This window comes from Giraffa tippelskirchi, chromosome 11, assembly GCF_054371585.1.
Source record: "Giraffa tippelskirchi isolate mGirTip1 chromosome 11, T2T-mGirTip1v1.2.pri, whole genome shotgun sequence".
Lineage (NCBI taxonomy): Eukaryota > Metazoa > Chordata > Mammalia > Artiodactyla > Giraffidae > Giraffa > Giraffa tippelskirchi.
In genome coordinates, this window is record NC_137285.1 from 125,767,513 (window position 1) to 125,781,208 (window position 13,696).

General features: G+C 49.9%; 1 protein-coding gene across 9 annotated transcripts in view; it reads left to right on the forward strand.

Moving 5' to 3' along the window:
- SLCO2B1 (solute carrier organic anion transporter family member 2B1) overlaps nucleotides 1-13,696 on the forward strand; it is a 51,517-nt gene that overhangs the window by 17,794 nt on the left and 20,027 nt on the right. For 5 of the 9 annotated variants that reach the window (XM_081539663.1, XM_081539669.1, XM_081539667.1 and 2 more), the window contains 3 exons: nucleotides 2,013-2,246; nucleotides 2,480-2,578; nucleotides 5,077-5,267. In XM_081539663.1, the coding sequence (XP_081395789.1) occupies nucleotides 2,013-2,246; nucleotides 2,480-2,578; nucleotides 5,077-5,267 (524 nt within the window). The remainder of the gene's footprint in view (nucleotides 1-2,012; nucleotides 2,247-2,479; nucleotides 2,579-5,076; nucleotides 5,268-13,696) is intronic. The other 4 variants (XM_081539664.1, XM_081539668.1, XM_081539666.1 and 1 more) reach the window with 1 other exon arrangement.

Sequence of the window (13,696 nt, forward strand, 5' to 3'; positions counted from 1 at the left end):
GCCTGAGTGGAGAACTGTCAAGAGGTCTGACTCAGATACCAAAAAATTATACTTACTCATATTTCCCCATCTAGAATTTTCTCTTTAACAGAGCTTTTCCTGTGCAGGGTCACACACATTCTTCATCCTCACTGACATACAACACCCTTCTGCTCCTTATGGAACCCCAGGCAAACTTCTTCTCCTGTCTGAGCCTCAGTCTCCACATCTGTCCAATGGGTGAACTGGACTTGGTGACCTCTAAGTACCCACCCTGAACTGACATACAAGACTATTTCATTCACTCACTCCTCATCATTAATTAATTAATTATCATTAAGGTGACTCAGATGGTAAAGAAACTGCCTGCAATACAGGAGACCCGGGTTTGATTCCTGGGTTGGGAAGATCCTCTGGAGAAGGAAATGGCAACCCACTCCAGTATTCTTGCCTGGAGAATTCCATGGACAGAGGAGCCTGGCAGCTGACAGTCCATCAGGTCACAAAGAGTTGGACACGACTAAGGGACTAACACACACACACAGCCTTCAAAAGATAAACTTGGGCTTCACAGGTGGCGCTAGTTGGTAAGAATCCACCTGCCAATACAGGAGACTTAAGAGACACGGGTACGATCCCTGGGTCTGGAAGATCCCCTGGAGGAGGAAATGGCAACCCACTCCAATATTCTTGCCTGGAGAATCCCCATGGACAGAGGAGCCTGGTGGGCTACAGTCCGTGGGGTTGCAGAGTCAGACATGACTGAAGCAACTTAGCATCCAGCACATTAATATTTATGTGCCAGGCCCTCTGCTGGGGACTTGGGACTGGAAAAAAAGACAGATCCCTGTAATCATCTTCATATCTAGTAAGCACTGTGCACAGGCATCACTCACCACTCCTAATGCTTACAACCCTTTGAGCAGGTGTTATCATTATCCTACTTTATGAGTGAGGAAACTGAGTCTCAGAGAGGGAGGTACTCCCTCAAGGTCCACAGCTAGTAGACATCCTCTGCTAGCCTAGCCCTAGAGCCTCTGCCCTGACCACTGAATTCTTCTGCTTATAAGTTCCATATTTCTGTAGAACTCCCATTCTAGGAGGCTTGTTCGACAGATGAGGAAACCAAGGCCAGAGGGGCTGAGGTCCTCTGCCAAAGTCTCACCGTCTTCAACCCAGGCAATCTGGTTGAGGGTCCAAGTCCTTGAGCCTGGTTCACATGGTTTTTTCCAGCCCTAGAGAGTGGCTTTCTGGGCTGGGTGCACATAGCTCAGAGACCCAGCTCCCAGAAAGAACTTGGGCAGCCACAGAGAGGAGGCCACTTCTATACCCACATTTGGGATAATAATAGTATGAGGGTCTTCTTAAATTTGCTCACCAAATATTGGTGAGCCACAGGAAACAAATGTCTGGCACTAAATTAAGAAATTTCCCTTTATTGCACTCTACCTCTGTGTCCCAAGCTGACACTGAGCCCTTCCCAGAATGAAGGCCTAAGGGCACCAGTGCCCTCCACAGCCCAGACCCAGCGTCCTTCCCTTGTCGGGCCCTGCCTTCAGCCCTGGCCTTGACCCTTACACTCTGTGAGCCAGCCATGCTGAACTTCTCAAGACCTTGGTTTTACATGTGCAGTGGCCTCTTTCTGGACCCCACCCCTGACCACCACCTTCCCTTTCTGGAAAATCTTGTTCATTCTTTTCCACCCAGTTCAAACCACCTCTTTCAGCTGTCCTACCCCACCCTCATTCAAGATCCACCACTGCCATGGCACTTTCACATACCTCTGCTCAGAGAAGTGGCATAGGCGATTTAAGAGCATGGACTCAGAACTGGCCTGCCTGGGTTCCAATCCTAGCTCCAACCCTTGTTAGTTGCTGCCTGAGCATCAGTTTTCTCATCTGCAAAATGGGAGTAATGAGAGTACCCATCCCCTGGGTTTGTTGTGGGGGTCAGAGGGATTCAGAAGAGTACCTCCCATCAGTAAGTGCTATATGAGTCTTAGCTATTGTCCTAATACTTTTATCATCTCTCAGCAGACATGCCACAAGACTTCGAGGCTTCCCTGTGCCTGCTCAGCACCAAGGCCCCAGCTTCAGCCTCATCCAACAGCAGCTGCTCTAGCTACACAGAGGTTCGGCACCTGGCTGTGGTGGGGATCATGTTCACGGCCCAGACCCTGCTTGGCGTGGGCGGGGTGCCCATTCAGCCCTTTGGCATCTCCTACATCGATGACTTTTCCCACAACAGCAACTCGCCCCTCTACCTTGGTGAGGATCTGTCCCACCCCTCGGGCTCTGAGGGAGGGCCACGCTCAGGTCGGGCTAAGTACGAATCCCTGCCCTCTGCCCTCTGTGGCCACTAGAGGCCCAGAGGAGCCCTGGAGAGCTTCCAAGGCCTGAGCAGGGGAGATGGGCTGCTCCTGCCCAGTGGAGGCTGAGCAGGCCCTGACCTGTGAAAGGAAGCTGGGCCAGAGAGCACTAACCCAGGCTTCCTGTTGCAGGTATCCTGTTCGCAGTGACCATGATGGGACCAGGCATGGCCTATGGGCTGGGAAGCCTCATGTTGCGCCTTTATGTGGACATTGATCGAATGCCAGAAGGTGAGCTTCGGAGCACACAGTTGTCCCCAGGGGCACACAGACACAGTTGACCAATGGCTGGTCTCATAGGAGACGCTGAACCGGAGGACCCAGCAACACCACTGACCTGAGACATGCCTCTTAACCTCTCTGAGCCTCAGCTTCCCCATCTTTGAGATACTCTCTGCCCTGTCCACCTCCCAAAGGTGCAATCAGAATGCAGTGAGAATGTGGAGATAAGCCAGAAGTTGACATCAGATGGAGAGTTGTAACTGTTGCCACGGTTGTTATGAGTCTTCACTTAGTTCCACCCTGACTCCACCCAACCCCAGGCCCTCAGCCCTCTGCTCAGATACACTACGGGGCAGACAGACCATGTATTCTCTTGGTCTCTGGGGAGCTCCCGTCTTTATGGGGGACAGACTTCAGGACCCAGAGAGGACACTGGCATAATGGAGAGAATTTTGGAGCAGGACTCATTACCTTAGGCCATCTCAGAGGGGAAATTCAGGGTGACCTCTAAGGACCCTTCTAGTTTTGACCACCTCAAAACCTGGCCACCTATGTTGAGGGCACCATTTGGGGAAAAGGGGTCTCTGATTCAGGTGGTGGTCAGGGTGGGCCAAGGCGTGGAACTGAAGCTTGGTCAGAAGACAATCAGGAGGGGGAGTGTTGGGGATCTCAGAGCTCTGGCATTCTGTGGGAGTGGGAGTGGATTGTTTCTAGAACAGGTCACTGTGGCGTCTCAGCTGCCTGCTGGTCACACCAAGCAGCTCCAAGCCCCCAGCTCCACCTTCTGCATCCTGCTGCTCAGATGTCCCATCCCTCACCTGGAGATTTTCCAGCAACCCAAGAAGCCTCAGGTGACATGTGTACAAGAAGATGGACAGGCAGATTCTGTTTCTTGTTATCCAGCTTTTGCCCAAGGGTGCCTCTAGCCAGGATAGGTCTGGGCAGCTCTGAACAGGAGTCACTAGGGGTGGCCCTGCCCCAACCCTCCTCCTTCTAGAAACCTGGGCCCAGGAGCCCAGCATGGACTCTGGTTGTAATTTCATTCTCCCTTGATGAAACAGTCCTAAAAGTCAGGACTCAGTTTCCCAGACACACCCCAGTTCAGGAGAAGGGAATGTGTTTCTGACTATGTTGACATCATCCTGGTGGTGCTGACACCTTCACAGACAGATATGGCATTCCTGTGGACTGTGAACCAAGGGGCCATCTCCCTATCCCTTCTTTCTCTCTGGGGGATTTCACTGGTTGGGCAGGTCACATCCACTGCAAGCCCAGACCAGTAGGTGAGAAAATGAAGATCTGAGATGAGTGTGCATGAATTCCCACCAGCCTGGAACAGAAGATGGGGGAATAGTAAGTGGAGGAGGAAATCACGCAAAAGCCAACCCCACCCCCAGTTTTACAGATTCGTTTGCTGAGTGCTGACTGTGTCCTCTGGGCCCAGTTCCAGAGGCGCTCAGGGCAAAGCATCTGGAAGTCAGCCCCACTAATGGGGTTGATGTCGTCATGCATCTGTACTGTTAGAAAGTGTTTGCAGGTGCTGTGGCAGTTGAAGAAGGAGGTACCTAACTCAGCCTTGGGGTCAAAAGGTCTGATGGCAGAGTTGGGCACTCCAGCCAGGAGGCACATCTGGGACTGTTGTTGTTGTTTAGTCATTAGGTTGTGCCCAATTCTTTTGCAATCCCATGGATTGTTGCCCACCAGTCTCGCCTGTCCATGGGATTTCCCAGGCAAGAGTACCGGAGTTGGTTGCCATTTCCATCTCCAAGGGGATCTTCCTGACCCAGGGGTCGGGCCTGCATCTCCTGTGCCTCCTGCATTGGCAGGCAGATTCTTTACCCCTGAGCCACCAGGGAAGCCCATATTTGGGTTAATCTTGTCTTGATTATACCTAGATGGGGCTCGAAATCACCTAGGGAACTTGTTAAAGGTACAGATTCCTTGGCCACCTTTCCACCCCATCCTGCGGCAGTTTGAAGTTGATCTTGGAAAAGGCTGAGTATTTTTGATAAGCACCCCTTGTGATTTTAACCATCATGCAGGTCTGAGAATCCCAAGAGTCATCCTAGCCATCAGTTTAATAACAACAATCACAAAAGTAACAGTAAACATTGTCGACATTCTACGTGCCAGCACTATTCTAAGTGCTCTACACGTATTAGTTTCTATGATTCTCACATCAGCCTTATGATGTAGGTACTACTAGCATCCATGCTTTACAGGGGAAGAAACCAGGGCACAAAGAGGTTAAGTAACTTGCCCAAGGTCACGCCATTTCCAAAGTCCATGACCTTAACCATGACACACACTGCCATAAAGTTGAGAAAGTCAAGGCCCAGGAAGGGTCAGGGATGTGCCCAAGGTCACACAGGACACAACTGGCAGAGCCATAACTGATATCCAGATCTCCCGACCCCAGCCCAGGTCGCGTCCTACCTCAGAGGCTGGTCCGAGGGTGATGGCCAAGAAGCTACAGCCCATCCTGACCCTAACACCCTCTCTTCCAGGTGGCATCAACCTGACCTCAAAGGACCCCCGATGGGTGGGTGCCTGGTGGCTGGGCTTCCTCATCTCGGCTGGCACGGTGGCCCTGGCCGCCATCCCCTACTTCTTCTTCCCCAAGGAGATGCCCAAGGAGAAGAAAGAGCTTCGCTTCCGGCGAAAGGGCTTGGCAGTTTCAGACCCACCTGTCAGCAAGGTAAGCCCCCTCCCTGCCCCAGCCTAACCCAAGCTCCAACCCCCACACACTTGTCCTCCTGTATAACCTTCAACTCCATTCTCCTGGGCACAGCACGTCACAGCTTCCAAAGCCATCTCCATAGAGCTCTGTTGCATTCCCCAGCATTCCTGCATGGTGCATCTTCCCTGCCCCTTCCACAGCTGAGGGGATTAAGGGCCAGAGCCGAAAGTGACCCAACCAAGGTCACAAGGCCGGCCAGGACACCGCTGGAACCGGAACCCAAAGCCTGTCTGAGCCCACTCCCCTTGCTCTAACCTACTGCCTACTCCCTCTCTGCTTGTCGCTGAACGTGTTTAGTAGATTGTGAATATGCTGCAGCAGTGTTGAGAACTGGAAGGAGGTGGAGAGTTTACAGGAGGGTCTAGGAAGACTTCTCTGAAGAGAGGGGGATTCCACTGGACTTTGAAGCCTGTGTGGAAGCATGGCAAGGAGTGGGAGGGCCATTCTAGGTGGGAAAAAGCCTGGACAAAGGACTTGGCTGTAGAAATGACCATGGCCTTTTCAGGGACAGTGAGGGGACAAACAGATATTGAGTGCCTCACTGGGGACCAGGCATCGGGCTGGACCCTGGGGTTCAGCATGTGAGCCCCACCCTTAAAATAGGTATAGCTTAGTGAGGACAGAGTCTCTTTGATAAGTAACAACTGGCCAGGTGCTGCAAGGGGATCTCACTGAACCACTCTGCTCAGCTCATGGGGCAGGTGGTCTCTCCTCAGAGGATCGTACTGAGGCCCAGAAGGGGCAGGGATGTGCTCAAGGTCACGTGACAGAAAAAGGCAGGACTATGTGAGGCCACTGGACAGGAGAGAGGATTCTGGGCTAGGGTTCTCTAAGTTTTCCAAGGGCCCACAAAAATATGAGGCCCGAAAAATAATACGTTGGCTCTAAAATACAAAAGAAAAATGACAAAATGGAAATGTCTTATAAAAGCTCAATTATATGTCATTAGAGTCAGCTTCACTCATTTTTCCTTAATACTTATACACGTTTCATTATATTCTGAAAATTTGTGCATTAGATTTTCTTTTTTCCCAAGTCTGGGTGTATAAAGACAATACTCCTTTACACCTCACCCCCTCACACCCCACCCCCCATGCACAAACACATAAACAATACTTCAGTGACCAGATGTATGGGGCTGTTCCCACACTGATCAATTCTCTGCAACATCCACTGAGTGTCCTACAACCTAACTCCATCCTGACTCTGTCTACCTGGAGACAGTATCAGATGCCACAGGGTAAGGCTCACTCCCACAAGACTGCCCCTGCTACAGACGCCGATCACAAGTAGGAGGTCCCCAAGTCACCTATAACTTCTTTCTGACTTGGCTACAAATCAGAGTTTCCCTTGGATTTGATTATTTGCTGGAATGGCTAACAGAGCTCAGGAAAACACTTGTTTACCAGTTTATTACATAATAAAGGATATGATGAATGATACAGATAAACAGCCAGATAAAGAGATGCCTAGGGCAAGGTCTAGGAGGGGGCCAAGCACAGGAGCTCTGTCCCTGTGGAGTCTGGGTACACAATGCACCCGGCATGTGGCTGTGTCCACCAACCTGGAAACTCCCTGAACCCTATACTGTTGAGATTTTTATGGAGGCTTCATCACATCGGCATGATTGATTATTAAGTCTATTTTTAGCTTCTCTCCCCTCTCTGCAGAATGAGGTTGCAGTGGTGGGCTGAAAGTTCCAAGCTTCCAATCATGGCTTGGTCTTTCTGGTGACCAGCCCTAACCTGGAGCCCTGTGGAGTCACCTCATTAAAACAAACGATGTTACTATTACCAGGAAATGCCAAGGGATTTAGGGGCTCGGTGTCGGATGCTCTTACCACTCAGGAAATTACAAAGCTCTTAGGAACTCTGGGTCAGGAACCGGGATCAAAGGCTAAATATCAGAACAAAAGATTTTCCTAGCACCCTTATTTACAGGAGTTTTAGGATCTCTGTGCCAGGATTTTGAGAAACCACAAACAATCATAAATTAAGGAAGTTAGTTGTTGCTAAGTAATTCTAATTTCAAAGGGACAATTTATAAAAATCCTGTCAAATATTTTGCAGCAAGAATAATTCAATTTAATGTTGCAGGTTGGTGCATTTGAATACATTTGCCATAATGTGAGATAGTGTCTCCTTGTTAGAACAAGAAAACCTGGGCTTAAGACGAGGGGCTGAAAATGTCTCTGCTGGTAAAGCTGGGACTCAATCCCTAAATCAGTCTGATACGGCACCCACACCACTCTGTTGCCCACCCCCTGCTGCAGCAAAGGGTGTATATATGGGGCTGAGGAACCAAAGAAAATTGATGTCGGGACAGCCAGCAGGGGCCAGACAATTAAAGCCTTGCCTGCCAGCTTCAAGAGCAGTGGGTAGCCCTGGAGGGAGTCCTGTGGGTTTATCACCAGGTACTAGCACAGAAAGGATTGGAAGGCAAGGGGAGGTGTGCAGAGAGCAGCTGGGGGCAGGAAGATTGATGTGACAGCTATGGCATTGGTCCAGCCAGGAACCGGTGCATTGGCAGTAAGGCAGGGCGAGGGGATGAGTCCAAAGAACCACACAGGACGGGAAACACATAGACCTGTATCCTGCTCTGCTATGGGTCAGTCATCCCAGAGACAGTGAAGGGCTGATGCTGGCTCAGAGGCAGGGGGAGGCAGGCGTTGGAGAGAGATCAGTTTCAGGGAAAGGAAGAAGACAGCTTGGAACCACAGATGGTCCTTCCCGGTTCTGCCCAGCTCGGGCCAAAATATGAATGAGATGGAATTCCTGGAACTTGCAGAAGAGTTCTTAGAAGCAGGGATGATCACAGAAGAAGGGAAGAGACTGGTTACCAGTTATGGGTAATCTCCAAATTGGGTACTAAATCTGAACAGAGAAGTGCTACTTGGGCCATGGGGTGGAATAGGTGGAAGAAGCAAGGGTGAGACTAGGCTAGGCTGATGTCAGCCATATGTCCTTGCTCAGTCATGTGACCTTGAGCAAGTCACTTCCCCATTCTGTTCTGTTGTGTAAGACACTGGGTTTAGATTCCTGAAGCAATGCCCTGTGTGCCTCGGATTCTGAGAACACACGATTCCTTGAGTCAAAGTTGCTGTGATGCAGAGATTCTCATTTTAAGAGCTGTGTCTCTGTGATGCCTTGAAACCCTGGCTCCCAGGCTGTGAACCTGTCTGACTGTCTGGATTCATTTGTCAGCACATGGGGGATGGGGAGTGGGGAGGGAAGGAGGTGAGAGGTTCTGAAAAAAGAACTGAAGGCCGAGAACATGATGATCTGCTTCCAGCAGCTCTCAGGTAATAAATATTGAAGTGGGAGGAACTGTCCCCCCGCCTGCTGAGGCTGCCTCAGCTTGCAGTTGCTTGGGCTGGCCCAGTCTGCTCAGGCCACTGATGAGGTGGATGGACCAGGAGGAAGGGCCCAATTAGGTGAAAGTCCAGGTGCTTCGACATGGTTGTGTATCTTTTGCAGAGTAGAAACAGGCAAGAGAAAATGAAGGGTTGGTGGGGAAGCTATATCTGAAGTCCCTTCAAGCACCCCCTCACAGGGGTTCTCTAAATACCTTCCTGGAAGTAAATGAAGCTTTTACTGGTGTCCAGGAGATGGTGGTATATAACAGAAAGGATTGTATGACCCAGAGAAGGTCTCTGGTCTCAGTCTCTCTGTCTGTGCAATAGGCAGAAGACTGAAAAAGTCTGCTAGCTCTGGGAGGTTTGATAGTGTCTCCTCTAAATGGCTGCCTGTCTCTGGGGCAGTAACATGAGTGCTTTCACAGGGAGACAGTGGGGTGCTTCCTGCAGCCCCTGCCCCAGGGAGATCTCAGGTCGTGAGAGAAGGCCAGGTGCAGAGAGATGGAAGATGACTGAATGACAGCTGAGATTTGAATGACAGAGTTCTCTGCCAGGGGGCAGGGGATTAACAGTCTCCATCGAGAAGACTATGAGATGGGGGGTGGGGGAGGCCATACCCGTACAGGAGGGTCAGGAGTTCAGCTTCCCTCCCTTTAGCTCTGTCCTTGCGTCTGTGACCTCAGAGATCAGGTGGCTACGCAGACATCTTTCTAGAAGGGAACCAGGGTAGGCCTCACCTCTCTCAGGTCTGTTTCCCTGTCTTCAATTAGCCAGTTTCTAAGGTCCTGTCAAAGGCTCAGGGCTCCTGGCAGATGGCTCTGCAGGGCCCATGTAGTAAAGATGGTCTCGTAGGTGCACCCTAGCAGATCATCTGGCCCCATCTGGGCGGTGGCTATAGGATCCCATTCAGCCAGCAGCCCTCTTTGCTCTCCAGGCCCTTTGGCCCTTCTGAGCTGCCCTTGGTCCTGGGCCAGGGACTGAAATCAGATCCCCTGGGGACTACAGGTCTGCACCCAGCCTCTGAGCACCACTGACCTCTGTCATATTCCCCAAGAGTCTCCATGTCTATTATTTTAGGGTATCTCCCAGAGTCTAGGATTCTAATATTATCTAGTTTTAAAGTTCTCAGTTTATACTAGTTGTAGGTTCTCAAGTATTTGTGTTCTATTACTTTAAGATTCTATGCCTCAAATGCTGTGTGACTCCCAAAATTTACTTTTCCAAGTAGCTACAGTTTTGGCCTAAGACTTTGTGCTCCCTCTTGCAGCCCCTGCTAGGTGCCAGGTGACATGGTCTTCCCTGTGCCCAATGTCTCTCCTTAGCTGGCACTGCCTCCAGATCCCTCCCAATTGGTTTAGGAGTCCTTCCCCTTCCCAAGTGACCCAGCTCTTGTGACTCCATCCTCACCCCACCTCATCCAGTTCAACCATTACTCCATCTTATAGACAGAGGGATTGGGTCAAGATTGTGTCCAGGGCTTGGCCAGCGGCACTTCCCCTTGCGCCAGTCTGTAAAAGGTCAGGGCTTGGCCCCAAAGGGCTGAAGAGAGGCTTCTTCTCCCCGGACTGATACATATCCGAGCTTCCTCAGTCATTGGGTGTGGAAGGTCTCTTGGGGTGATCTGCTCAGTGGCTTTTAAACAGCACCCCATAGGACCCCAAGGCTGCCACCACAGGGAGACTGAAGAGAGGGGTTCCCCAGCAGGGCCAAGGACCTTCCTTCCTTACACACTCATATACACACACGCTTTAATCAGACAAGTTCTACTTTTTGATGTTTTTATACCAGTCTTTTGGGTGAGATATGAATTGAGAAAGGGGTTCTATTGCAAAAACCGGTTTTAAAAACACTGGTGTAGTCCAACAGTGCCAAATGATAGAGGAGGAGACTGAGGCTAAAGAAAAGAGCTGATTCTAGCTGATCTGGCCCAAGACACGCCATATAAGCATTTCCTTGGTGTCTGAATCTAAGGCCTCCCTCTGTGGCAGGAAGGAAGGCCAGCAGCAGCTTTGTCTGCACCATTCCAGCCTGCATATGAATTCTAACTCTATCACTTACCAATCTGAAATCTGTAAAATGGGAATAACCAGACCATCTACATTGGGCGGAGGGGTGGGGGTGGGAGGGTTGTAAAAGGAAATGAGGCAAAGTTGTGAAGTGGGTGGTTCAATACCTAGCCTGCAGGCTCAGTAACCAGGAGTGCTTGTTCTTAACATGAATCAGGCCAGCTCTTCAAAGGAAAAATGACCTTTTTTCTGATATTCTTCTTAGATGCTTTTCTATATCCTACTTCCACTATATTCCGTAAAAGGTTTAAGGCAGCTCACACCAAATACATGTACAGTACTAGTAAGAGAGTGGGAAACAGGACAAATTGTATTGCCTATTCTGTTCTAAGCCCTTTGTATTAATTAGCCCATTTAATCCCTGTAACTCACCTATGAAATAGGTTCAGTTTTTACCCCTGTTTTACACCCAAGGGACCGAGTTACAGAGAGATAAAATCACCTGGTAGAATTGCTAATAAAAGGTGGAGCTGGTATTCGTGCTCAGAAAAGTTGTCACAGGGCCTGTGCTGAGTCACTCAATCAAGACCAAGACACAGCAAGATAGAAATAACAGTGAAATGTTATCAGAATGAGAGAGAAACAGAGACGAATTCAGATGCTATTACTGAAACACTCACTTGGTCCTGAGCTTTCTGGTAGCCCCAGGGAAAAGAGGCACGACCAGCTGCAAGAATCCCATGGATGTAAGAGATCTGGGAGCACGCCCCCCACCCCTGCCACCCCCATAGACTCTCAGATGCCCAGGAACTCTGCAAGAAAACACCATCTCCCTCCCGTGAGAGATAGGAAGTTGAATAGAAAGCCCTGGAGGAGCCTCAGTCTCCTCCTCTAAAACTTGGTGGTATTGGACTGTACCAGTGTTTTTAAAAATTGTTTTTTTGCAGTAGAACCCCTTTCTCAATTTATATCTCACTCAAAAGACTGGTATAAAAACATGAAAAAGTAGAACTTGTCTGATTAAAGCATGTGTGTACGTGCGTGTGTGTGTTTGTATGTGTGCATGTGTGTGTGTTTGCTTGTGTACAAGTTGAGCAGCCATCCTGTGGCTGCTTCCCATGACCACGCGTGATGGAAGCTGAGGGCTGGCAGAGAGTTCCACATCACCCACTAGGGTCAGCACTGGCTCCATGGGGCTGGGGTCACAGTCCCAGCCCAGAGCCTTCGAGGAACCCAGCTTCCTCCGAGGACAGCTCCTGGCCTCTGCAGGCCCTGAAGGCAGCGGGTTCTCCCACATGCTGGACCACACACAGTGTCCCCACTCCTGCGGGCTGCAGCAGTCAGCACACAGCCCGAGAGGGGAAGTTCGGACCGGATCCCAGACCTGCTGACCTGGGCAAACCACAGCCCAGATGTGTTATTCTCTGAACCCCGCTCCGAGCAAAGGCTCGATGATTCCTGTTTCTGGAGACTGCTCTTAGTCAGGAGTCCTCAAAAACAGATGTGGGGAGGGAGGCGGAAACTTCTGAAGGCCACAGAGACAGGGCCTGGAGGTCCGTGTTCCCAGCACCCACAGAATAAAGCCCAAATCCCTCAGCCTGGCCCCCTGAACCACCCGCTCTCGCCCTGAGAGGTTCTTTTCTTCCCCAAAGTTAACAATGACTGTTTATTCATAAACTTGACAAGTGAACCCATCTGCTGTTACTTTCATTTCTTGAGAGGATCAAAGGTGTTAGAAAGAAAAGTGAGTTTTAAAGAGTATAAAGAATACTGAGGAAATTTCTGATTGGCAAGCATTTCTATTAAAATTGTTTCTTTGGAAGTGGGGGAGAATCTCTGGTTTCCAGATATTTTTGACAACCTATGGAGGGGAAAAAAGAATAGTTTGTGAGTATTTCAAAAGAGAAATGGTTGTTCAGGGTTAAACCTGGCAGGTTTTTGTGTCTGGTCATTTCTTGTAACAAGTAGAGGTTGATGGGGTGCTTTTCTGTGGTGGTACTTTTACCATGGTCCTGAGAGGCTCTTAGCTGCCGTCAGGGTGGTTCCCCCCCGCTCCTTCTGCTAGTACTATGCCTCTGCTTCAAATAACCTCTCCCTTCCTGTCGATCCAATCCCAGACCTCACCTCTCCCTGGATGCCCTCTAGACCCCCCAGCCCCTGAAGGACTGTCCCTCCCCTCCTGTCTCCAAACCCCAGAGGGCAAGACGGTGCTGGGGGTGGTAACGGAGACTGCTCTGCCAATTACTCCCCAGTGACACTGGCCCTTTGGGGGAAGGCCCTCAGTTTCCTCTTCTGTGAAGTAGGTGCAATAATAATCCCTCCACCAGACTGCTGTGGGAATTAAATGACAGAGTGGATGTGAAAGTGCAGTGTAGCCCACAGAGGGTTTGCACATGTAGCAGCGGATGACATTGTGGCTTTTACTGTTTACTTGGGGGCAAGGAACCCCAGACAAGGAACTCACAAGATGCTGCGTGTCTGAAGGATGGGCCTGCCCCACCCCCAATAGGAAGATTGGGAAGAAATCAATCTACCCTCACTCTTCTTACTCCCATTCCTGGGGTGGCACCCTCTCCCTCTGGGACCCAGGACCTTCCCACATGCTCTCCTATAGCTAGGCTAGGACTGAGAACGGAGTAAGGAGAGTTTCTAATTCTCCTTAAGACAGCATGTCCAAAAGAAATATCACGTGAGTCACAAACATTGGTCTAAATGGTCTAGTTGTTATTTAGTCACTAAGTCGTGTCCCACTCTTTGTGACCCCATGGACTGTAGCCCACCAGGCTCTTCCATGGGATTTCCCAGGCAAGAATACTGGATTGGGTTGCCATTTCCTTCTCCAGGGGATCTGCCTGACCCAGAGATCAAACCCTGCGTTGGCAGGCGAATTCTTTACCACTGAGCCATCTGGGAAGCCCAAATGGTCTAGTAGCCATTTTCAAAAGTAAAAGAAATTAATTTTAATAAAATATTTTCTTTAATCTGCTATATTTAAAGCATCTCCATTTCACCATATCATAAGTATA